Genomic DNA, 26,146 nt, shown 5'->3' with positions numbered 1-26,146 from the left:
GCCAATCCCAAACCGACCTCACCCAACCATGGCCAATCCTAGCAGACCTGAGCCTGACTTGCCCAAACCAACATGCCCTTTGCTATAAACATAACAATTTCAAACATGCTTTTGAACTGTTTGGTGTTGAAGAGAGGACACAAAGCAAATCTTCCTCACCTCAATAAAGTACTGAGCATGGGGACATCTCAATGGACACCCAATCCTGATGGTTTAGAGGGATATAATCCAATCCTGATGTAAAATAGTTGGGTGTCTCATGCTGGGCTATGTTAAGGCATGTGCAGGAAAGATGGGGAGAGGATTTAGTTCATAAATCAACCAATTTCTTATTCAAGTGTAGTGCAGGTTAAAGGGGCTGGATGGCCTTTTTCAGTGTGCCACATGAGCTATAACCCAAGTGACAGGTTCAAATGGGCTTGCAGGGATTGGGGAGAAGCAGGTGTCTGCTGATATCCTTTCTTGGTGAGGTTTTGGGACCCTGTAATATTTCAAAAACCTGTAGGAAAATGTCTTTTCTTTTGCAAGCTCCCCCTTGATTTTAAGATCTTTGTGTTCCCCAATTAAGAGTCCCTAATTATGGAATATGTGAAAGGTTCGCTACAATTCAAACTCACTTGTTCTATAATTAACACTCATTGCTATCACTGGCTGCAATCACATTGCCATCTGGTTGGGACTGATCAGAAGTTTCCAGAAATGTTAACCGGACACCGGGAGATGCCTTGTTCCAAACAGCCTCTCACTTCTATACTTCCTTTCCTTGTTTTAACCAATCAGCTGTTGAGGGGTTTTAATAACTCTTTGCAGAACATGAGGCAGACTGCAGGGCCTGGAGATGTGCTGGGAGAGAGAGAGAGGCAGGGAGTATCTGGAGTGCACTGCCTGAGGGGGAGGTGGAATATGTGGCGCAGCGGAAAGAGCAACTGCCTCACAGCTCCAGCGACCCGGGTTCAATCCCAACCTCCAGCCCTGTCTGTGTGGAGTTTGCACGCTCTCCCTGTGACCGCGTCGGCTTCCCTGGGTGCACCCATTTCCTTCCACGTCCCAAAGGCGTGAGGGCTGGTGGGTTAATTGGCTGCTTTAAGTTGCCCCTAGTGTGTGGGTGAGGGGTAGGCTCTGGGGGAGAGTTGATGGGAGTGTGGGGAGAATAAAAGGGGATTAGTGCAAATGAGTGTCTGATGGTGGGCACAGACTCAGGGAGCCGAAGGACCTGTTTTTGTGCTGTATGACTCTATGCCTCCCAGAACCTTTCATTGGACGTAGACTTGTTCAGGCTGGGACTGTTTTCTTTGGAGTGTAGGAGGCCGTGGGATGACCTTATAATAAAATAATGAGGGGTACAGATAGGGTGAATGTGCACAGTCTTTGTCCAAGGGTAGGGAAATCTAAAACTAGAGGGCGGAGGTTTAAGGTGAGAGAGGAAAGGTTTAAAAGAGACCTGAGGGGCAACTTTTTCACACAAGAGAGTGGGGTGTATGTGGAACGAGCTGCCAGAGGAAGTCGTAGAGGGGGGTATAATTAGAACATTTAAACAACATTTGAACATGTACATGGATTTGGAGAGGTCTAGAGGGATATGGGCCAAGCACAAGAAAATGGGACTAGCTCAGGTTGGCAACTTGGTCGGCATGGATGAGTTGGGCCGAAGGGCCTGTTTCCATGCTGTATATGACGAGGTGAAGTGTCACTCACAAAGCCGTTGGTGGGTAAGTGGGGGGGCTGCCGAAAAGCCAGGGGCGAGGACTAAATTAGACAGCTCGCTCGAAAGGCTAGCACAGACAGAATGGGCCAAGTGGCCACCTTCTGTGTATGATGATTTAATGATTCTAATTTGGGCTTGGATCAGGTACACATGGAATTTCAGACCATCTTGTGCTTGGGGCTTAAATCCCTCTCCAATGGAGGTGCGTTAGTGCTGATGTTCGGGGTCAGGCTGAGAACCCCGAAACCGCCGGTGTGTTACTGGTGCTGTCCTGCGCTCTGAGTTACAAGAGAGAAAAATTACCACATACCCAAATTGCTGCCATCTGTTCTTCCCTTGGCTTGCCTTTTGATTGGTGTGGATCGTGACTTAAATAAGGATGTACTTTGCAGATAGAGTTTGAAGGAGAACATAAATCACAGGAACTGTGCTCCTTGGTAGCCTGCAGTCGGCAGCCAAACTCTGCTTCTGCTCCGTGTCTAGGTCAGTGCAATAAAGCCTCAGTTACGTCTGAAACCTGAGCTGGGCATGTGGTGACAGGAGAGAGAGAGAGTGGGGGAGAGGGAGGGAGGGGATGGGGGAGAGAGAGAAATGGCTGGGCAGACTGACCTCAGCTTTACCCAGTACAAGTCCAGAGGGCCAAGCAGTCAATGGTCTCTGATGCCACACGTGCACCAGTGCAGTGAATGCAAAGGGAGATCCCACACACATCAATAACTTGTTAATGAGCTTGTAGTTTGGTTGACTGAGCACTGGCCAGGTGAATCCCTTGCTCTTCTTCAGATTCAGTTTAGTTTATTGACTTATACACCAGGAGTGCAATGGAATTCCTTGCTGGCGTGAAGCTCACAGAATAAACAGTGTAGATGGTAATAATAAATACAACAATAAATACGGCAACGTTCACAAAAACAACACCGATGGAGCAAAGGTAGTAGTGCAAACTGAAGTAGTGCAGACGGAAATGTATTGGTTTATTATTGTCACTTGTACCGAGGTACAGTGAAAAACTTGTCTTGCATACCGATGGTACAGATCAATTCATTACACAGTGCATTGAGGTAGTACAGGGTAAAGACAATAACAGAACAAACTGTCACAGCTACAGAGGAAGTGCAGTGCAGGTAGACAATAAGGTGCAAGGTCACAACAAGGTAGATTGTGAGGTCAAGAGTCCATGAAAGTGACAATACCACAGGTGAGTTTATATGAAGGACCTCAGTCCTTGATTTGAATCTAAGGTGGTTGCTCTAACAGTTCAGAGGCAGGGGACTTGGTAGGGAATGACTCACCTCCCGACACCCTAAAGACTTCCCATCATCTACAACTAACACGTGATGGGACATACTTTACTTACCCGCAAACGACTTAAAAAGCTCGACGTCATACAGGACGAATCAGTCCACTTGACTGGCTCCCTGTTCACCATCCTAAACATGTCCCTCATCTGCTGGACATGTACAGTTCCTCTCCCAGCTCACTCCTACCACACCTCCCAGACCCACGATTGCTCCCACCGTGAAGGACAAGGCAGCAGGGACGTGGAACTCCACCACCCGCAGGCTCCCCTCCAAGTCGCGCACCACCCTGACTTGGAAATATACGGCCACAGTCTGTCATTGTTGCTGGGTCTAATGCCTGGAACTCCCTCCCCAGCAGCACCTTCACCAAAAGTGGCTCACCCTCCCCTTCTTGAGGGTGGTTAGGGATGAATAATAAATGCTGGCCTTGCCAGTGACACCCAACACCTGAAAGATTAATAAAAAAATCTGGACGTTGGACAATCGATAGCAAATGTATTAGTTAACCTGGGGCTCGCTCTAATATTGGCCAAGGGTCTTCCTCATTGCTGACCAATAATCGGGCAGGGGTGTCCCTCAGCTCTACCTGATGTCAGTAGGGGCACTCCCTCAGTGGTGCCAGGGAAAGGGAGCCAAAAACTAGAAGGTATAAGTTTAAGGTGAGAGGTGAAAGATTTAAAAGAGACCTGAGGAGCAATGTCTTCACCCAGAGGGTGGTGAGTATATGGAACGAGCTGCCAGAGGAAGTGGTTGAGGCAGGTACATTAACAACATTTAAAGTACACTTGGACAGGTACATGGATAGGAAAGGTTTAGAGGGATATGGGCCAAACGTGGGCAAACTGGACTAGTTCATCTGGGCATCTTGGTCAGCATGGACGAATTGGACCGAAGGGCCTGTTTCCGTGCTGTATGACTCTATGATTCTGATGCCTGAGGCCAGAATTCAACCAATAACACTACAAACTCATCAACCAGTTATCAACGTCATTGATGTGTATGGGATCTCCCTTTGTACTCACTGCAATGGTGCACATGTGGCATTAGACTCAGTTCTGCTGTGGTATCAGCCTTGGGGGCTCCCTCATTGCTGTCTGGATGTCTGCGCCAGGTGCTCTCTCGGTGTTGTCCTAATGCTCCCTCAGCACTGCCCTAACGCTCCCTCAGCACTGCCCTGACGTCCTGGCACTCCCACAACTTTGCCAGTTAGTTATGCATTGTTAAAGTTGATACATCTTTCAGGATCTGGGCCTCGCTGGAGATGGCATTTTTTTTGTCCATCCCAAATTTCCCTCAAGAAGTCTGTGGTGACAATGTGTCCCACCAGACTGTCTCAGAGTCAAGTAGGCTGGGTCTGGACTCCCACCAAGGCCAGACCAGGTAAGGACAGAACATGTATTGGTTTATTATTGTCACTTGTACCGAGGTACAGTGAAAAACTTATTTTGCATACCAATCGTACAGGTCAATTCATTACACAGTGCAGTTACATTGGGTTAGTACAGAGTGCATTGTAGTACAGGTAAAAACAATAACAGTACAGAGTAAAGTGTCACAGCTACAGAGAAAGTGCAGTGCAATGAGGTGCAAGGTCACAACAAGGTAGATCAGGAGGTCGTAGTCCATCTCATTGTTTAAGGGAACCGTTCAATAGTCTTATCACAGTGAGGTAGAAGCTGTCCTTAAGCCTGGTGGTACGTGCTCTCAGGCTCCTGTATCTGCCACCTGACGGAAAAGGAGAGAAGAGAGAATGATCCGGGTGGGTGGGGTCTTTGATTATGCTGGCCGCTTCACCAAAGCAGCGAGAGGTATAGACAGAGTCCAAGGAGGGGAGGCTGGTGTCCGTGACGCGCTGGGCTGTGTTCACAACTCTCTGCAGTTTCTTGCGATCTCGGGCAGAGCAGTTGCCGTCCCAAGTCGTGATGCATCCAGATAGAATGCTTTCTATGGTGCATCGGGAGAAGTTGGCGAGTGATGTCTCCTGAAGACTGCAGTGAACCAGATGGATTTTAATCACAAGGCGATAGTTTTTGTGGTCTTCATTGCTAATGATTGGAAGCAACGCACAGTAAGCTGGAGGAACTCAGCGGGTCAGGCAGCATTGATGGAGGGAAATGGACAGTCGACATTTTGGGGCAAGACCCTTCATCTGGACGGGAAAGAAAGAGGGAAGATTATAGTCAGTATAAAAAGGTGGGAAGGGTTGGGGCAAGAGCTGGCAGGTGATCGGTGGATCCAGGTGAGAGGGTGACGGGTAGATGGGAGGGGGAGGGCGGGAGATGTAAGAAGCTGGGAGGTGACGGGTGGAAGAGGCAAAGGGCTGAAGAAGATGGAATCTGGTAGGAGAGGACAGTCGACCATGGGATAAAGGGAAGGAGCTGGGAAACCAGAGGGAGGAGGTGTGGGTGATGGGCAGGTCGTGCGAGTGGGGGAGGAGATAGAGAAGAGGTGATGGGGCAGGTAGGATATGGGAAAACAAAGTGGGGGGAACAGAGGGAAAGGCTTATCAGAAGTTAGGGAAATCAGAGCAATGCAGAATATCATGTTACAGTAACAGAGAAGGTGCAGTGCAGGCAGACAAATGAAGTGCAAGGGCCACGACGAGGTACATCGGGAGATGAAGAGTTCGTCTTTACTGTATGATGCTCCTCTCCCACTTTCGTCTTATCCTGCCCGCCCCGTCTCTCCGTCTCTCCTCCCACTGACGAGTTCCCCGACCTTTCCTTCTCCCTTCAACCAGCCAGCTTCACCAAGACGCCCCAGAGCCAGACGGGAGCGCCGGGAGGGAAGGCGGAGTTTGTGGTGGAGGTGGACAAGCCCAACGTGAAGGTGAAATGGCAGAAAGGTGGGAAGGACCTTGTCGCCGGCCCCAAGTACACTATCAAGGCAGAGGGCAAGAAGCACACGCTGGTCATTAATGACCTGAACAAGCAGGACGACTCGGTGTACATGGCAGTGGTGGGTGCTGCCAAGGAGAAGTTTGAGCTCCAAGTGAAGGAACCCGGTTTGTAAAAGTTCTGATGCAAATCTCTGCCCCGGGTTCACCAGAGCTGAGTATTGCCTATTCATTAATCATGTTTTTCCATTGCAGAGAAGACAGAGGCTAAAGCAGCCCCTGGTAAGAACTTTGTTTTTCTTGTCTGTTTTGTTTTATTGAAACAAAGCACTTTATTGCTGGTCATTCTCTAGGTAGAGGTTTTGAGATTGCTTTGGATACGAGGGGGACATTGATTTATCTGCTTTGGGAATGGTCAGAAAAGATCTGAAATTGGAATTGTTTTATTATTGTCACATGTACAGTGAAGAGCTTTTGTTTGCGTGCCATCCAGAGAGATTATTCCACACATAAGTACATCGAGGTAATAAAAGGGAAAACAGAATGTAGAATATAGTGTTGCAGTTACAGAGAAAGTGCAGTGCAGGTAGACTAAGAAGTAAATTGGGAGATCAGGAGTTCATCTTTTACTATATGAGAAGTTCGTTCAAGAATCTGATATCAGTGGGATAGAAGCTGTCTTTGAGCTTGGTGGCACACGTTCTCAAGCTTTTGTTTCTTCTGCCTGATAGAAGGGGGCGAAAGGGAGAATGTCCAAAGTGGGAGGGGTCCTCGATTATGTTGGCTGCTTTCCCGAGGCAGCGGGAAGTGTAGACAGAAATGTTTATGCAGATGATGCTAAATCTTTGGAATTCTGCACCTTGAATTGCTGAGCTGTTGTGCACTTCCAAGGTTGATGTGGCCATAATTTTGGGATGATGGAATGTTTTGGTCAATGGGGAGAATAGATGAGGCACAGGAATAGCCAAGATCTCAGTTCTGACAGAGAAGGCTCCTACGTTAGCATACGAACGTAGGTATCCTCAAAGATGATACCTACGTTCTTATGCTAACTCACTGAAAAATATTAACATACTGACAGAGATCCCTCACACTTCCCAAGGTCCCCATCTCACCAGTGTGGAGTTGGAGTGGGTCTGTTGAAGCAGGAATGCTTTGAGCATGTTCAACAACAGGGTTATTGGTTATTAGATCAGCAAATTAAAGAACCACCTGGAATATTGAGGAAAACTGACCCAAGTACATCCTGGGATTTATTGAGACCAGTGTAACCTTAATATGGATTTTTTAAAGAATGGGAAAATAATGGGGAAGATAGACCAGTGATAATTTTAAGGATGTTTAAAAGACAGGATTTTCCAGAGCTCTCTAGAATTAGGAAACATGCCTTTAGCAATAGTTCTCCATTCTAACACTTCATGATTTCTGAAGAATAACCACGGGCTTGTCAATTAAACATATGTTTCACCTCAAGGCACAGGGTAACCGAACACTTGGGACAAATGTCTGTTATCTAGGAAATTGGCATGGATTTTTTCCCCCAAGGTGGCCGCTTACTGCCTAGGGCAGTGTCTACAGATTCTTCCTTCAAGGAGTTCCTGTGGGCATTTGTTACAGTTCTGGCATGGTCACCGTGTGAATACTTTCCAGCCTTCTGACCAATCGCTGGTGTGTATGGGGGAGAGGTGGGGGGCGGGCGCGGGCGGCAATGAATGAAGGCCGCAATAACCAAGACTCTGCCGCCTTTCAAGGTTGAAAGTCCAGCTGCAGTTACACTCCTGGCTTTTGGATAATGGTTTCTTGGGAAGATTCTGGTGTGTGACTGGTAGCCGGGGAATACCAGGTCCCCTCGGAGAAGGGAGAAAATTGATGAACTGGTTAGAACAAAGACACTTATAATTCAATTAATTTTCCTCTTCTACTTTCAACAAATGAAATCAACCCCTCACTTTCCCCCTCAGGATGGATGATGAAGTTGTTTAGTACCTGTGATATTTCTTGAACTTTTATTAATTTCTTGATTGTTATTAATGTTTTCCTTTGTTTTAAAGCTGCAGTGGAGCAATCTGCTGAACTCCCTGAAGACGGTAAGAATTTGGATTCATTTTGCCTTTCGAGTACAAGAGCAGAGAATCATGCAGCAAAGAGGCAGGCCAATCTGCCCATCATGTCCATGTTGGTCCTTTGAAGCATCTAACCAATTCATCTCCACTCGGTCACACTTTCCTCTGCAGCCAATCCACTTTCAAATATGTATCCATTTGACCTTTGCAAGTACCTGCTGACTTGTACCTTGAAGCAGCTATCCGTTGTGCAAATGGTCCGCATCTCTGCCGTGTGATTCTCTGATGACACCCCAACATTGAGGGAACGGGCGGGAAGAGCTATAGAATTGATGACATAGCTACATCTGCAAGGTTCCCTTGTTGGATTTTTACACTGAGTGCAATTGGAAAGTCTTCTGAGCTCCCGTGTACAACTGCGTAAGTACGAGTACTGGTCACTATTGTTCTGTTGCTGGAGGTTGGGTTTTCTTGTGACTGATGTGCCAGAGATGAGTCCAAGTGGCGGGTGATGTGCTAGCATGTGTTTGGTGTTGGCACAAAGGAGGATGTAGAACATAGAACAGTGCAGGAACAGGACCTTCAGCCCACAATACGGTGCTGAACCTATTAAATTAATGACCCCCAATTACACTAATCCCTTCTGTTTACACAATGTCCGTATCCCTCCATTCTCTGTACATTCATGTGCCTGTAAACAGCCTCTTAATCGCCTCTGAAATGTCTGCCTCCACCACCACCCCTGGCAATGCAATCCAGGCACCCACCACTCTCTGCGTTTAAAAAGAAACTTAACCCGTGCATTTCCTTTGAACTCTCCCCCTCTCACCTCAAATGCATGTCCTCTGGTGTTAGACATTTCGACCCTGGAAAATTCTACTCAACTCGATGCCTCTCATAATTTTAAAAACTTCTAACCTTTCTCCCCTCAGCCTCTGCCGCTCCAGAGAAAACAACCCAAGTTTGTCCAACCTCTCCTTATAGCTCGTACCCTCTAATCCAGGCAGCCTCCCGATGAACCTCTTCTGCACCCTTTTCACAGCCGCCACGTCCTTCCTGTGATGGATTTCTCCCCCAACGTTGACTTCGTATTTCAGGTTGTCTGTTGGGAGAGATGAGTGATAGTTGGCTTATCCAACACCCTCACCCCCAAAGTCAAAATTAGCCCCACAGGGTCCTGTTGTTGAGTCTGTACCTTTTAGTGAAGTGACATACAGTGTGCAGAGAATATGGGAGAGCTCTGAAAGATGTGAACATTTCATTGAGGTCCTTTAAGACTACACACACGTGTGCAGTGATACACACGTGATTTGCACCAATGTCGTACCTATTAGCATGTACTGCACTACTTTCACCTTTAAATGATAAAAGAGTGAAACTAGCTTAACTAGTGTACCCTGTAGTGGAATGAGACTTCGATCTATGGCTCAGACAAAAATCAGAACTTTGTTGTGAGATTTGATCTGGTGTCCATGACCTCTCTCATTGATTTACTGATTTCTTAACTTCTCTGTATGAGACCAGATGACAAGGAGATGTGAAGCTACACTTGATCCCATTTCATTCACAAATTAAGTTGAAATGGCTGAAATTGCAGACTAATTTCTGATGTATTCTCCAAAGGATCTGAGGTCTTCTGTAGTGCGCTTGGTGGTGATGTGTGACCCCACACATTTTACCTCTGTCCTCTTTGAAAGGTGGTCGACCAACGTGGACTCCCTGGAATGTGCTGGTGGGACAATTCTATACACAACGATGCCCTCAGTGGTTGTGATCTCCAGTCTGGGCGGACTGTCTACCTGCTGGCTAACCCTTTGAAATCCTTGTCTATTCCAGGACGATAGACCAAGGCATGAGCTATTGCTTTCAAACAAACAATCCTCAGATAATCTGACTGATATTCCTCCATTATTCTGCTTCATAGTTCTTTGGGTTTAAGCACTGATTTAAAGACAACCTGTAACATCCATTATGAGAAGACGTTTTAGTCTCATCCAATCATATGTCAAGAAGAGTTCTGCTGCTCAAAATAGAGTCATTTGGCATGGAAACAGGCCCTTCAGCCCGGAAACAGGCCCTTCAGCCCAACTGGTCCATGCTGACCAAGATGCCCATCCAAGTTAGTCCTATATCCTTCAAAACCTTTCCAAGTGTCTTTTTAAAGTACACTTGTGTTAATACTTGATCTTGCTGATCAACTTCACTGTCTCTGGAACCACCACAGTGAAATCAACCCCTCCTCACTGTAGGGTGTATACTGTATTCTTTGTGTATCTGTAGCAACACTTAGTACTGCAGTGTCCATTGTGTATCCACTGTGCTCTTCTGTTTGGATGCTTGACATTCAACATTGCGATTCTATTGGAACAGGATGGGGCTATCACTGCTGCCTTAGCTGTAAGAATAGCTAACAAGGGTTTATATTTGGAGACCAAAGTGAATGGTCTGCTTAACAATAAATGATGGAACCTTGTGACCCTGATTACAACTGCCAATTCTGACAATGGGTCTTCAACCTGAAACGTTCGCTGTTCCTCCCTTCACAGATGCTGCCTGACCTGCTGTGTGTTTCTGGCACTGTCTGATTTTATTTCAGATTTCCAGTGTTTTATTTTCATGCTGGTTAATGCCTCCTTTTCTAAATGAGGGTAGGTCATGTTGCTCTTTATTAATGTGTGTGATGGAAAGGCCATGGGCTTTCTTGGCTGTTATCCAGAACAAGTCTTGGTGTGTATGGGGGCTGCAGTGTGCCAGGAGGGACTCCCTACTGAGACTTCTCTTGCACAGGTTGACCTCCTGCTGTTCCTCTCCCTACCCCAATGGTTCTCTGCCAGTTACTGCTGTGCACCCGAACGAAACAGGACTTCATCTTGGACGGTGACTGGGAAAGTTTGAAGTTCACTAGCACTTGCAGGATTTCTAACCTTGACAGCAGCCTCAACCTTCTCCCTGACAGTCATAGATGGTTTGTGTCCACCCCCAGGCTCAAAGCAACCACTTCTTTCTGTACAAAGGCACATTCACTGGCTGGAGCACAATGTTCTGCTCACAACACCTCCTTCAGGAATCGTCCTTCTACACCTCCTTCAGGGATTGTCCTTCTACACAACTGTTGTGATTCAAACACATCTTGGTTGCCCAGAACATGTTGGACTTCCTGTCGCATTTTATCCTTGGTGGACTGAAATATATTGTATGATGACCTTACACCATAATACAGCGTGGTGCATGAATGAAACTCCTTGTGGTGCTTATTGTTAGATAAGTTGGGCTTTCTTAATCCATGGACATGTGCATACTAGTCCAGCAAGTAAGCAGTCTGACCAGAACTTGGTGAAGACCTTGGTTGCTGCCAGTTCAGCAGACAGATTCTGTGACAAGTTGATCATCTGTAGCTCATTTCCTTATAACCACCACACAGTCAGCTGGTCCTGTCTGGTTTGAGCACCATAATTGGGGTGTCACCCGATCACCCGCAGTTTGGACCAACATACATGTTACTGGAGTATATTCAGCTCCTCCTCTACGTGGGTCTTGCTATGGATCGACTGGTTGTCTGGCCTAAGGCTCTGTGTCCTTTGACGCTGGGTTATGAATCTCTGAACACGTCTGCGAATCAGGATTATCCAGACATGGCTTCAAGGTGCTCACACTAAGTACCTTTTTCCAATCCACCTTGAATCCCTGGGGCTGCTCATTTCCGAGCAGTGTGGTTTCTTTTCGAGCACTGCGGTTTCCCGAGCGGGCTGTTTGTGTACTGGAACTGGAAGCTTCACTTCGTGGCCATTCTGAGAAACTTCAGGTTGTACCTGAGCTGTGGTTTCCAGTAGACCACCAGAATATGCCTTCAGATTCACTGTTTAGTGTACACACCACTGCTCACAGTCAAGCAGTTAGCAGCTGCCCTGATGTTCTTGTTGCTACACCAACCATTAACTTTCACTCTAATTCTAAAATTGCTGCATTCCCATGGATGCTGCTGGTGACAGGTACACTGGTCATCACTGTCAATGTTACACCAGCCTCCTCGGTGGCTCCTGTTCCCAGTGTTTTCCTTGCACTGACTTTATTCTTGCCTTGCACACAGAGACAATGTGTACTTCCGTTCTTCAATGAAAGAATTTCGTTACCCTAAATGGCGATGAGTGACCGCCACTGGACTGGTAACAGCTCTTCCAATGTTCTCACTTCTTGTGTTGAATTTGTTTCAATGGCCTGGACTTGGTCTCAGGGCTCCCGTCTTTGTTTCTGCCTTTTTAGAACATAGAATATAGAACAGTACAGCATGGAAACAGGCCCTTCGGCCCAACTGGTCCATGCTGACCAAGATGCCCATCTAATCTGGTCCCAATTGCCTGCATTTGGCCCATATCCCTCTCAACCTTTCCTATCCAAGTACCTGTCCAAATGAGCTCTTGAGCTCTTAATATCGACTGATGCCAAATTAAACTAATTCCTTCTGCCTGCACATGATCCACACCCTTCCATTTTCTGCAAATTCATGTGTCTAACAACCTCTTAAACACCTCTATTGTATCTGTTTCCACCACTCCCCCACCCCCGCAGCCCGTTCCGGAGACATCGACACCGTTATAACACTGCTCATAACTTTGTGGCATTAGCACTGAGATTATGCACCAGTCGAAATCCTTTGGCATTTTAAAAACCATCTCCACTGACCTTACACGTGCTGAAATGTTAAATCTTGAATATTCAACAATTTAGGTTGTATTTGCTTATCTGTTAAACCACACATGGTCCTGTCCTCGAATGGGCAGTGTGGCGGTGTGGAGACAGATCCTTCAACAAGTGTGTAATCACTAATGATCCTACTTGGCTTCCCTTCCTGAATTTCTGCCACTTCCAAGGGTTCTGAATCTAAAGTGATTTTGCAGTCTCTCCATCACCTCATTAAATGAAATCTCTTACCTCCCAGAGATCTTCTACATGACATATGTATTCGAGTCAGTCTCCATTAGTCAGATTGTTACCCTCACTACTGGCTTCATTATGAACAGGCATTATTTAAGATAAGGTCTTTATTAGTCACATGTACATCGAAACACAGTGAAATGCATCTTTTGTGTAGAGTGTTCTGTGGGCAGCCCGCAAGTGTCGCCACGCTTCCGGCACCAACATAGCATGCCCACAACTTCCTAACCCATATGTCTTTGGAATGTGGGAGGAAACCGGAGCACCCGGAGGAAACCCACGCAGACACGGGGAGAACGTACAAACTCCTTACAGACAGTGGCGGGAATTGAACCCGGGTCGCTGGCTCTGTAATAGCGTTACGCTAATCGCTACACTACCGTGCCTGCCCACACACTACCGTGCCTGTCCTCCGTCCTCAATTTTAACGACGCTGTCTGCCACGAGAAACATCTCTGGCTGCTCGACATTAAATCTGAAAGGGTGCCGCACTTTATCATAGACACCAAGGCTCCTGGAGAGAGACTCGGTGTCTATGATAAGGGGGTCTGTGTCGCTTTGATGGTTACAACTTGACTATCCTACACCCTATTTTTTAATTCGCCTTTGCTTGAGTCTACATTCAAGTTCCATCACTTGCTGTCCGTACGTTGAAGTTAGTCTGGGTCACCCCAGCATCATACAGCTGTTTGGCGTCTTCATTAGCTCGGGTTACTTCTGCAGTCCTTCCTCGTCGCTAGTGTGGTGAATGTATCCTGGGTAAAGTCACATGCAAAGTGTGCAGAGTAATTCAGGTGATGCCTGGGGTGGTCACAAAAGCATCACACAAGGTGCTAGGAGGAACTCTGGGTCGGGCAGCATCCGTGGAGGGAAATGGACAGTGAACGTTTCAGGTCGAGACCCTTCACCTGGACTGAAAGATGAAGAGGAGATGGTCAGTCTAAGGAGGTGGAGGGAAGGGGTGGATCCAGGTGAGGGGGGGGGGGGTGGTAACAGGCAGGTGGGGAGGGGAGAGTGAGAATAGCGACAGACGCGGGGAGGTGATAGGTGGAGGTGACAGAGAGTCTGATGGGGGAGGAAGGTGGAGCCTGGAATCAGGGGAGGGAGGTGGGGAGGGCAGATGGGAACAGTGGGGGGGGGGGGGAGGGGGACCAGTGGGAGGGGTGTGTGGTGTGCTGGGCAGGACGGAGTGGTTGGAGGAGGGAGAAGAAACGGTGACGGGGGGGGCTGGGGGTGGGTGCGGGAGGAACTGGGGAGATCAGGAGAGAGAAAAGGGACGGGGGGGGAGCAGTTCACTGGAAGTCGGAGAATTCAATGTTCATGCCGTCGGGTTGAAGACTACCCAGGGACAACATGAGGTGCTGTTCCTCTAGTTTGAGTCTAGCCTCTCCCTGGCAGTGGAGGAGGCTGAGGACAGATACGTTGGTGTGGGAATTAAAATGGCTGGCGACTGGGAGCTCCAGAATAAGATGATGGGTCTTCTTGACCCGAAACGCGGACTGTCCATTTCCCTCCATAGATGCTGCCTGATCTGCTGAGTTCCTCCAGCATTTTGTGTGTTGCTCCAGAATAAAGCATGCCTGCTCTATTCTAGAGGCTGCGCACAGTGACACATACATGATCAAATACTTCATGCAGTGACACCACACTTGCTTGTATATACCTGACAAATTTGGCATGCTTACTTTGGTTCCCAGCGCTGTGTGGGATGTGCTGGACCGGGAAAGGTTTTTCCAGTCAGTACCTACCGAGGCAGGGTGAGCTTTCTGTGCCCAGAACAAGCACTTAGTTATTTAACAGCACGCAGTCAATTTACTCGGAAAACAGAGACTGCTTAAAGAATTTGGGGAACAGCCATGACAAAATCTGCAGCAGCTTCTCCCAATACTAGCATGTACTTTCGAGAGGACGTGGAGGATATCTACATACAGTTGATGCGCATAAAATCAATCTCAGTCGCTGGCATTTGATTTGAGGATTTTTGCTTTTTCAAAAATAAGGTGGTACTTTTTAAGTTCAAGTTTATTGTCATGGACATACATGGGTATAAATGCCATGAAAATTAACTTTGTGGAGTAGCAGCTTAGTACATTACACACATCACAAACATAAGTTACATAAATTTAAATCAACCTACGTAGCCTACTCGACGAAATAAGCCTAATGACATTAGCACAAGATTGAGAGAGATAAAAAGAAATATAGTCTGAAGTAGTTGGAGGGTTTTCAGGTTGGTTCAAGAACCTGATCCAACCTGCAAAACCCTAATGGGTTTTAAACAAATTTTAAAATGAAGTGGGTGAGAACTGGCAGATTTTTTGGCTTCCAAAGATGTAACGTTTTACTTTCCCCTGTTTTCCCCCAATGCCACAGCAACGTTACACTGAAGGCATTTACCTTTGAAAGGCCAAGTCAATGCAATCTCCTGGCAGTCTAGTGAATAGATTTTGCTGTGAATTAAGGTGTAGGGAGAGGTATTTAAAATCTGACCCAAGTGTTCAGGTCTCTCATACAATTACAATTACTCTGTTATCGGTCTCCTTCCAAGCATAATAAAGAATCTCTGAGTAGATTTGAGCATAAGACTGGTTACACTTCAGATTCACCACATAATAGGAGGGAATTCATATCAGGACAGTAACATTGCTGCTGCTCATTCTCAGTTCATACTGGAGGGAAGGTATTTGCATAATCTTTCATTTACATTTAAATAGACTTCATCAGCTGTGTAATAACTGGACCAATGTGAAGCTTGCTGGAAGTGTAAAATGGGTAGGAGAGGGCTGGAATACTCTGCACTTCTCTGCTTCAGTCCGGGTCGTGGAATCATACAGCATGGAAGTAGTCCGACTGGTCCACGCCGACCAAGACGTCCATCCCAGCTCATCCCATTTGCCCGCATTTGGCCCATATCCCTCTGAGCCTTCCCCATCCATGGACCTGTTCAAGTGTCTTTTAAATGTTGTTATTGTACCTGCCTCAACCTCTGGCGTCTTGTTCCAGATCCAGACCACCCTCTGGGTGAAGAAGTTGCCCCTCAGGTCCCTTTTAAATTTCTCCCCTCTCACTTTTAAGCTTCTGCCCTCTAGGTTTTGATTCCTGTTCCCTGGGAGAAAGACTGTCTGCATTCAGCCTATCTATGCCCTCATGATTGTATACACCTCTATAAGATCACCCCTCAGTCTCCTGTGCTCCAAGGAATAAAGTCCCAGCCTGTCCAACCTCTCCCTATAATTCAGGCCCTCGAGTCCTGGCAACATCCTCGTAAATCTTCTCTGCGCTCTTTCCAGCTTACTGATATCATTCCTATTACAGGATGACCAAACTGTGCACAATACTTCAGGTGCGACCTCACCAATGTCTTCTACAGCTGCAACATAATGTCCCAACTCCTAAACTCAGTGCCCTGACTGATGAAGTCTAGTATGCCAAACATCTTCCTCATCATCCTACCAACTGTACCTGTAACCTTCAGGGAACCGTGTACTTGTACTCCAAGGTCCCTCTATTCCACGACACTCCCCAGGGCCCTACCGTTCACTGTGAAAGTCCTACCCTGGTTTGAGAAGCTTGATACAATCCAGGACAAAGCTGTGGACATGCTCCAGACATTCACACCCTGTGACTACCAGTGCACCGTGACTGCAGTGTGTGCCGTCTGCAACATGCACTGCAGTTACTGATGGAGGTCCCTCTGACAGTCAAACCTTTGGTCTCCACCATCAAGAAAGACGAGGGCAGCAGGCACTTGGGAACATCACCACGTGAAGGTTCCCCTCCAAGTTCTAAGATCGCAGGCACGGTAGTGTAGCGGTTAGCGTAACGCTATTACAGCGCCAGCGACCCGGGTTCAATTCCAGCCACTGACTGTAAGGAGTTTGTACGTTCTCCCTGTGTCTGTGTGGGTTTCCTCCGGGTGCTCCGGTTTCCTCCCACATTCCAAAGATGTACGGGTTAGGAAGTTGTGGGCGTGCTATGTTGGCGCCGGAAGCGTGGCGACACTTGCGGGCTGCCCCCAGAACACTCTACGCAAAAGATGCATTTCACTATGTGTTTCGACCTACGTGTGACTAATGAAGATATCGTTTCTTAAACCCTGGAAACTGCTCACCCATAGCACTGTGGGAGCACCTTTACCACAGGGACTGTAGGGGGTCAAGGAGGTGGCACGTCAACACCTTCTCGAGAAGGATTCAGGATGAGGAGTAAACGCTGGCTTCATGAGTGACACCTTCAATCTCTAAATCTGTAAATAAGATCCTGCGAGTTTGATCCAGGCGAGCTTGAGCTGGGCAGTAGGATCAGCATCTTGAACCTTGAGATCTGATGGGAGAATTCTTTGGCTTGGATTGTGCAGGGGAATGTGGGCAGGACCCTGTGTTTTTGGGAATTCTGTGTCACAGCAGAAGTTGCTGGCAGCAGTTTGTGGCACTTTTCAGGAATGCACTCCTCATGGAGCCCAGAGGCAGAGCTGAGAATGGTGGAGAATTCCCAGCATGTCGTGTCCTCCTGAGGGCTGGCAATGATGGGCTTCACCCACTGCACAAATCAAAGTTTTGTGAACATTCTCCAGCATCCAGGAATATTTAAAGCTATTAGAAATTGGCATATTAACAAAAAAATAATTTCTTTTACCGACACACCTAAAAACTTCAAAAAATATTTAAATAAGCGAAAACAGTTTAAAAAATTGTAACCTAACCTGGTATTCCCCAAGTCATGCATTCATTTCTTACAGAACCAGTCCCTTCAGCCCCCAAAGTTCCTGATGACTATTTGCACCAATCCCACACTAATCCCATTTTATTCTCCCCACATTCCCATTAACTCCCCCACACACCAGGGGTAATTTACAGCAGCCAATGAACGCAACAACCAGCATGACTTTGGGATGTGGGCGGAAACTGGAGCACCCGGGGGAAACCCACACGGTCACAGGGAGAACGTGCAAACTCCACACAGACAGCGCCAGAGGTCAGGATCGAACCTGGGTGTCTGGCGCTGTGAGGCAGCAGCTCTACCAGCTGTGTCATTCAGTATTTGACATTTAACTCAATTAACATTTTTTTGTCCACTAATCGGTGAACAGATTGTTGACCACAAAAACGCAGAAGCTGTATCTTGTTCTGTTATCTAAACCTATGATACCTTCCCAACATTACCTCAGATGGCTTTACCCCCTATCTTTGATCTTCCTGTTCTGTGGCTTAACCCAGGAGAGAACAAACAGCTCCACAGTTTTGCTGCCATTACTTATCGACATTGATCTGTATTTTATTTTAAACAATGTGTTGTGACTTTCTGAGTGTTCGTTCAGTGGGCTGGGTACATAGATACTGATGTGTGACTCCCAAAATTAATTCTGAAGCGCTTGAAATATTTTGTTCTTCACAGATACGGCCCCTGACCAGTCCCACCAACAGCTTACCGGCCTCTTCATTGTAAAACCTGAAACAAAAAATGTGTATGCTGGTGAGTCTGCCTAGAAAGTTGAACGACTCGTGGGGTTAGAGGTGAGCCTATGCAGGTAGCTCAAAGGATAGAGTGGGGGTGCGTTACTTACCTCTGGTGAATGGGGAATCCGTGGTGACATACACAGCACCTTAAACTTACAGTCAAGGTCACTCAGGAAAGTCGAGAAGAACTTTCTCACTCAAAATAATGGTGATCACTTCCTCTGAAAACTGCATGATATGGGTCAAGGTTTGATTGATATATATTTTTAATAGTTGAGAGTTCAAGGTGGGAAAAGTTGGATTAGCATCCAGTAACTCGACCATTGATTCAGAGATACGAGTACAAATCCTACTAAAACAGTTAGGAAATTAAATACATTGGGATTTTGTTAATGAAAAAACTACATTGATTGTTATATGCAAAACCATCTGGGCCCCCTTGATGAAAGGAAGTCATTGGTCCTTACTTGGACTCACTTGTGTGTGGCTCCCGAACTACCAACCTGATTGGCTTTAAATACCTCCTGAGTTCAGGGGCATTGAGGGATGAATAATAAATGTTTGTATTGCCAGTGACATTCATATCTTGGGAATGAATATTAAAAAGAATGGAGATGAGGTGAAAATTAGCCATGATCTCGTTGAACAGTGGGGCAGTGTTGACATTTGGACTGGCCCGGTCATATTCCATTTCAGTCCAGTGAAGATTAGTAAAGAAGAGAGATTGGAACATGGCCTTTTTGTAATTAGTTTGGATTGGAGGAGATTCCAGGCACAGGCAAGAGTGGGAACATAGAGGGATTAGAAGACTGGACAGGACTGAGTGAATGTCAGGAAGTAAGAGAGCATAGGTCAGTGAGACTGATCCTTGGTGAGGTGGAGTGTAGAACTGAGGCACCGCTGTCAATTGGTGAATGATTTACGTCTCAGCTTTGGAGACACAAGAGAGACGGCAGATACTGGAATCTGGAGCAACACACCAGATGCTGGAGGAACTCAGCGGGTCAGGCAGCATCTGTGGAGGGAAATGGACAGTCAATGTTTTGGGTTGAAACTCTTCATCTGGACTCACGTCTCCGATGAGGGCCTCATCGGTCCAGGTGAAGGGTGTCAACCCAAAACGTTGTCTGCCATTCCCCTCCACGGATGCCGCCTGACCCACTGAGTTCCCTCCAGTGTTTTGTGTGTTTCTACGTCTTAGCTTTGTTTGAAATTTTAATGGTAGAGACAAAGTACAATCACTCACAGCTTGCACAGCGTACTACTTGTTAAGACATTGGATGGCCAGGCTGGTGGTAGTCAGCGTTCTCGGAGTCCTAGACTTAGGGCAGCTCCTCACCGGTGTTGGGCCTGAGTTCTTGTGTTGTCCTAGGTTTCAGTAGAGGGTTAAATCTTGTCTCCAGGACCCATCTCCCTCCTTTTTTTTCCGTTCTGTGGTCGGTCTTTTCCACATCAACAGTCTAGTTGAGGTCTGGCCATCTTTGTCCCACTCCTGCTGGACTATTGGTTGCTACAACAAAGGTTTCTGTTTACCTTTTCACCAGTGAGGGGCACTGAGCCATTCAGGTTTAGATGATCGATGGCTCCTGACATCACCAAGCCTGGACGATGAGCTCATACATAGACCTCATTCTCCTTGTGAGTCTGGTGGTGTCATGACCAAACCTCATCACTTTTATCTCTATCTTGGCCAAAACCTCTGGTTATCTCTGTTACCATGGAAAAAGCCCAACGAACTAATGAGGCCTCGAGTACTACCAGAGATGTCTGCAGAGCAGGCATGGAATCTGTTATCTTTTCACAGTTCCATTATCAGCTTGTACTCCCTCAACATTCACAGACCATGAACCAACTCCTGTGTGTGGAGCCACATCCAGATGTCCACTGGGGCTGAACATACCGTCCACTCTACTCTTCCGTGTTGGCTGTCTGAACCCCGTGACCTCTGTAGGAAGATAAATGAATGTTGGAACAGGGAAGTCTGGACATGACAGAGGCATAGATGAGAACATTGGCTTGGAGCTGGGATGGGGGCAGGGGGAGGGTGTAGGCAATATAATGGAGCTGGAACGGAGCAGGATTTGATGAAGAGTTTTGATGATGAGGTCACTTAAGAAGCTGAGGTTGAGACAGTAAAACTCTGAATCCCTAAAAAGGCCCTCAAACCCCACACACTTACTAATTGGCAAGTTCTCGAGGGTACAGAATGTGAGAGGAGTTATTGAGTCGCCCAGCATGGAAATAGGCCATTCGGCCCACCATGTCCATGCCAACCCTTGGGCACTCACTTGCATTAATCCCATCTTCTTAACTGTCATCAGTGACTCTGCTTCCACCACTCTCTCAGGCAGTGTGTTCCAGGTACTCTCCGCTCTCTGGGTGAAAGAGGTCCCCCTCAGATCTCTAAATCTCTTTCCCCCTTCCCCTAAATGCCAAGCGGTGCTGACAGGAGCAGTGTAGACTGAGGCACTCTTGTCTTCGATCGACAGGTGAAGCCATCACTTTCTTGGCCAAGGTTGACGCGTCCAAACTTGAGAAGAAGCCGGCCATCAAGTGGTTTAAGGGCAAGTGGTTGGACCTGAAGAGCAAAGCTGGAACGGTCTACCAGTTCAGGGAGGAATTTGACAGCAAGTCAAAGGTGAGACTGTGTCTCTGCACGGAATGAACTGGCTCAAGGCCACCTGCTGATGGTTGAAATTTGCAGCGTAAGAAAAAGTGCTTTGTCCTTTAGTGTCTGTGTCGCTCTCTTCCGACATATGGGGTTGGTCTTTCTGGAGATTAACATTGGCCCACTGAGGATGGAAGAATAAGGACTAATCTCATTGAAGGATGTAATTCTGGGAAGGATTGACTGAGTCGATGCCGAGACACTGTCTCTTTGCGTGGGAGAAGTTGGAACCAGAGGGAACAGTCTCAGAAGGAAGGGTCAGCCCTTTGGGACTGAGATGAGGAGAAACTTCTTCACGCAAAGGATTGTAGTTCCTGTCTCAGAGGGCTGTGGGTGCTCAGTTGTTGAGTATCTTCAGGGCTGGGATGGGTTGTCTTTGAACACTTGGGGAAGTGAGGGACATAAGGACTAGTCAAGAAAGTGGACGAGGTCCAGGGCTAGCCATGGGCAGGATCAATGGGCTGAATGGTCTACTCTTGCTTTTGTTTCTCATGTTCCTCCTAGATCGAGGCAAATTGAGAAGTTTTTGGAAAACTGGAAATTTTGATCCAAACATCTTGCTCAGTTGGAACTTGTGAATCAAAGAGAAGGGCACTCTTTTGTATAGCACATTTTCTTTTACCTCTTATTAATATCTCAGAGCTATTTTCAACCGATGAGATACTTTGAGGTTTAGCTAATGTGAAGCACAGCTAAGTTGTGCATGCAAGATCCCTCAGACAGCAATAAGTGATTAATTGGTTTTCAAGTGATGGGCTGTGTTGTTGGTGGAGCTCCCCAGTGCTTTTGTTATATTGGTACCATGGAACTCTTACACCCACGTGAGAGGGCAATCAGGCCTTGGTTTACCAGTTTATCGGGCAGATCACAGCTCCTCCAGTGTGGCATTAATCTGGTAAAGTACCAGCCTGCACTTCGTGCTGGCGTCCCTGTCTCAGCGTTCTCACCCACTGATCTATTTTTGAGGCAGTAGTGTCTCATGGGAGTCAGTGTACACGTCCTTACATCATTGGGTACACCACTGTAGCTGGGGATGTTGGTTAAGGAGTGTGGCTTGAGAAAGTATGTGGCTACGGTTTCCAACTCTCACAAGACCAGGCTTGGCTGTGCAATGGACCCATCGTTCTGTCCAATGTTGGCCTGTCAATCATCCCAGAACATAATTTCTGCAGTCTTCAGCAGCCGTGCTCTGGAATCCTCTCCCTAAACCTCTCTCCTTCCTTAATTCAAGGTCAAAGTCAAAGTCGAGTTTATTGTCATATGCACAAGTACATGTACTTGTTTTTGTAAACCAGGGGTCGCGAGTACATGAATGATAGAGAACTCAGGAGCTATGTGGGAGGGAAGGGTTAGATAGATCTTAGAGCAGGATAAGATGTCGGCACAACATCATGGGCCGAAGGGCCTGTACTGTGCTGTAGCTCTGTACTGTGCTATGTTCCATGTATGCACAGGTATAACGAAAAACTTATTTGCAGCAGCATCACAGGCACAGGGCATCAGAGAAGCAGCATTCACAAGAAAAACATAAATTAAACGTAAATTATACCAATTTTTACAAGAAAGAACACAATTAGAACAAAAAAAAACAAAGTCCATTTTAGTGCAAAGTGATGAAAGTTGTCATCGTGTTGCCGAACTGCAGTGATTAGGGTTGTGTCAGTTGGTTCAAGAACCGAATGGTTGAAGGGAAGTAGCTGTTCCTGAACCTGGTGGTGTGGGACTTCAGGCTTCTGTACCTCCTGCCCGATGGTAGCCGCGAGAAGATGGCATGGCCCAGATGGTGGGGATCTTTGATGATGGATGTTGCCTTACTGAGACAGTGCCTCCTGTAGCTACTCCCGGTGGTGGGGAGGGATGTGCCTGTGATGTATTGGGCTGAGTCCACTACTCTCTGCAGCTTCTTACGTTCCTGTACATTCGAATTGCCGTCCCAGACCGTGATACAACCGTCCAGACACTTTCAACAATACACCTGTCAAAGTTTGTTAGAGTGTTCGGTAAAAGCCAATTTTCCTTAACCTCCCAAGAAAGTAAAGATGCCGACATGCCTTTCTTGTGATTGCATCTAAGTGCTAGGCCCAGGACAGGTCATCCAATATGTTAAAGCCTAGGAATTTAAAGCTGCTGACCGTCTCCGCTGCTGATCCAACGTAGACTGGCACACGTTCACCCTCCTTCCCCTTCCTGAAGTCACCAATCAGCTCTTCGTTGGCCAGGCTTTTGACCACCTGACCTACTGTCCCATTTGCCGCCCGGTGTTAAATTTACTCTGATCAATACTTTATTTCTGGTCGAGGGATCTGCTCTGCCTCTTGACTGGTCCCAGTGGGATGTTTTGCCACATTAATGTAAGCCCACAGAAATAAGTTGTCCTTCCTCGTGAGGTTCTGGGCGCCGGGTGGTGATGGGAGGGTTGGCAGGAGACCCCAGCACGAGGGCCACTCAGGAGGAGGATGTGTCGCTTGGTAAGGTACAGGTTATAATTCCGTCTCTACAGGTGTACACCTATGAGATGAAGATAGCTAAAGCTGACAAGATCGCTGCAGGTGCTTACAGGTGTGAGGTGACCTCAAAAGACCAGTTCGATAGTGCAGCCTTTGAGCTGAACGTTGAAGGTAAGAAACAATTTTCGGGAGATGATCCTGATGTTTCCCTTGGTCTGTGGTGGGGAGGGGTGTCAGCTGGTGGAAGATACCTGGGCCTTTTCCAGGACCCCAGCACTGGTGGTGGTGGTCATCCCTCAATCTGACCCAACCATTGTCTCTATGTGAGCATCCCACACCCCGTGTCTGTCTGTCTGTCTGTCTCCCCCCCCTCATATTCTCTCTGTCTGTCTGTCTCTCTCATATTCTCATTCTCTCTCCCCCCTCACATATTCTGTTTATCTCTCTTTTCCACTCTTGTTTTAGTTCCCCCTGTGTGTGTGTCTCTCCCTCTCTCTCTCCGTCTTTCTTGCCCTGTGTCTGCCTGTCTTGTGTCTTTTTCTCCTTCTGTCTGTCTCTCTCTTTCTCCCTCTCTGTCGCTCTCTCTCCCCCCTACCACCCTCACTCTTTCTGTGTCTCTTTACCTTATTCCCTGCCTATACCTCAGGACCTGATCTGACCCTGAATTTGAAAACCTCCTGCCCCACTCCACCTGACCCAGCCCAGACCCGACACATATTGTTGGCTCCTGTTGGGTTTGGGTCAGAGAGCGTCCAGTGTGACCCAGCTGGTGCCAACCTGTGTCACCTTGTGCTTATCTCCTGATAGGTCGGTGGTGGTTTGAATTTCAACACGTTTGAAGTGATGGTAACACATCAGTCAGCAGTGAGAGATCTCCCAGTCGCCAGCCATTTTAATTCCCCTCCCCATTCCCACAACGACCTGTCTGTCCCTGGCCTCTCCCACTGCCAGGATGAGGCCAAACGCAAATCAGAGGAACAGCGCCTTGTGTTCCCCCCGGGGAGTCTACAACCCGATGCATGAACACTGAGTCCTCCAGCTTCCGGTAACCTGCTCCCCCCCCCCCCCCCCCCCCCAAGTCCCTTTTCTGACACCCACCCCAGCTCCCAGCACCCTGTCTCTTTCCCCTCCCCCACCCACTCTATCTGCCCGCCACCCACACACCCCTCCCACTGGGTCCCCTCCCCCACAGCTCCCATCTGCCCTACCGTCACCTCCACCTATCACCTCCCGGCCTCTGTCACTGTTCCCACTCTCCCCTCCTCCATCTGCCTATCACCCCCCCTCACCTGGATCCACCATCACCTGTCAGCTCTAGCCCCACCCCTTCCCTTCACCTCTTCATACTAGCTACCTCCCCTCTACTCCTTGTCCAGGTGAAGGGTCTCGACCCGAAACGTCGACTGTCCATTTCCCTCCACAGATGCTGCCCGACCTGCTGAGTTCCTCCAGCAGATTATTTGTTGCTCCAGATTCCAGCATCTGCTGTCTCTTGCGTCTCCAGCAGTGAGAGTTCGTGCTTAGTCAGCGCTTCTCCCTGGTCGATGAGACGTCGTGATCTCCCCTTCTTTAGGTTTATAGAGATGATGAAGAAACCATTCAATGATCCTGCCCTTTGAATCCACCCCCAGCCCTTACTGAAACTTTCCCAAACACTCTTCTCCATCCATCTCTTGGGGAATCCATTTCTGACCAGCCTTTGCACAAAGGAAGTCTCATAACAAATCTAAAATTAGCTTTCGGTCACTTAGACACCGACCTAATCCGACAGTTTAAGTTAAAGCAGCATTTGGATTTGGCTGTTATCTTTTCAACTTGTGTTCAATCTCCAGACTAAAATCTGCTGCTTCCCCCATGACTTGGATCTCTAAAACATTTTATTACCAGTGACGTCATTTTGAGCTTCTTCTAAACCCATATATAGCCACTGCCCTCTGTGATTTCTTCCAAGATACAATTAATTTCAAACCCGCCCTTTATAAATCCATGTTGCCTGCCCCTGGCTCGTCAGTGCTGTCTCTCTAAGCTGTCACTGATCTCTTCACAGTTGCAGAGACTGCCGGTAATCTCCTGACAGCATTCAAGCGGACGTGAGTAATCTTTCTGCTCTCCACTTTTTATCCAACCCTCGTCGGTTTACGGTAAGATGGGTGGCTCCTTTCTCAAAAGGACACGAGTTAGGTGGCCATGACAATCTCACAGCCTTGTGCCTCTTGTACCTGATACCAGCTGGTTAGATCTGAATTAGGAGTAGGACACTCAACTCCCTTAACCTGCTCCACCATTTATTAAGATCATGGAAGATCTGATTTAAGTCAAGTCAAGTTTCTTGTCCTGTGCACAAGTATGGTGAGGTACAGGTACAATGAAAAACTCGCTTGCAGCAGCATCACAGGCACGTAGGTACAGACAACACACAGAACATAAATTATACAAGACAGTGGAAAAAAAGTGTGTAAAATATTAGTGCAAAAACACAATCAGTGACAAGTCCCTGGTAGTGCAAGAGGTGGTCAGTAGTGTTACGTTGCTGAGGTAGGGTTAGGGTTGTGCAGGTCGGTTCAGGAGCCTGATATTTGAAGGGAAGTAGCTGTTCCTGAACGTGGTGGTGTGGGACTTCAGGCTTCTGTACCTCCAGCCCGATGGTAGCAGCGAGAAGATGGCATGACCTGGATGGTGGGGATCCCTGATGATAGATGCCGCCTTCTTGAGGCAACACCTCCTGTAGATGCTGTCAG

General features: G+C 47.4%; 1 protein-coding gene across 1 annotated transcript in view; it reads left to right on the top strand.

The window, feature by feature from the left end:
* Window positions 1-5,752: 5,752 nt before the first annotated feature.
* mybpc2a (myosin binding protein Ca) overlaps window positions 5,753-26,146 on the top strand; it is a 76,744-nt gene continuing 56,350 nt past the window's right edge. The window contains exons 1-7 of the mRNA XM_052042949.1: window positions 5,753-6,010; window positions 6,098-6,124; window positions 7,894-7,929; window positions 18,232-18,309; window positions 20,783-20,931; window positions 23,462-23,579; window positions 25,456-25,498. Coding sequence (XP_051898909.1) covers window positions 5,956-6,010; window positions 6,098-6,124; window positions 7,894-7,929; window positions 18,232-18,309; window positions 20,783-20,931; window positions 23,462-23,579; window positions 25,456-25,498 — 506 coding nt within the window. The 5' untranslated portion in view covers window positions 5,753-5,955. The remainder of the gene's footprint in view (window positions 6,011-6,097; window positions 6,125-7,893; window positions 7,930-18,231; window positions 18,310-20,782; window positions 20,932-23,461; window positions 23,580-25,455; window positions 25,499-26,146) is intronic.

This window comes from Pristis pectinata, chromosome 33 (assembly GCF_009764475.1).
Source record: "Pristis pectinata isolate sPriPec2 chromosome 33, sPriPec2.1.pri, whole genome shotgun sequence".
Classification (NCBI taxonomy): domain Eukaryota; kingdom Metazoa; phylum Chordata; class Chondrichthyes; order Rhinopristiformes; family Pristidae; genus Pristis; species Pristis pectinata.
The sequence above is the reverse complement of the archived record's forward strand: the minus strand, read 5'-3'. Positions and strand labels throughout refer to the sequence as shown.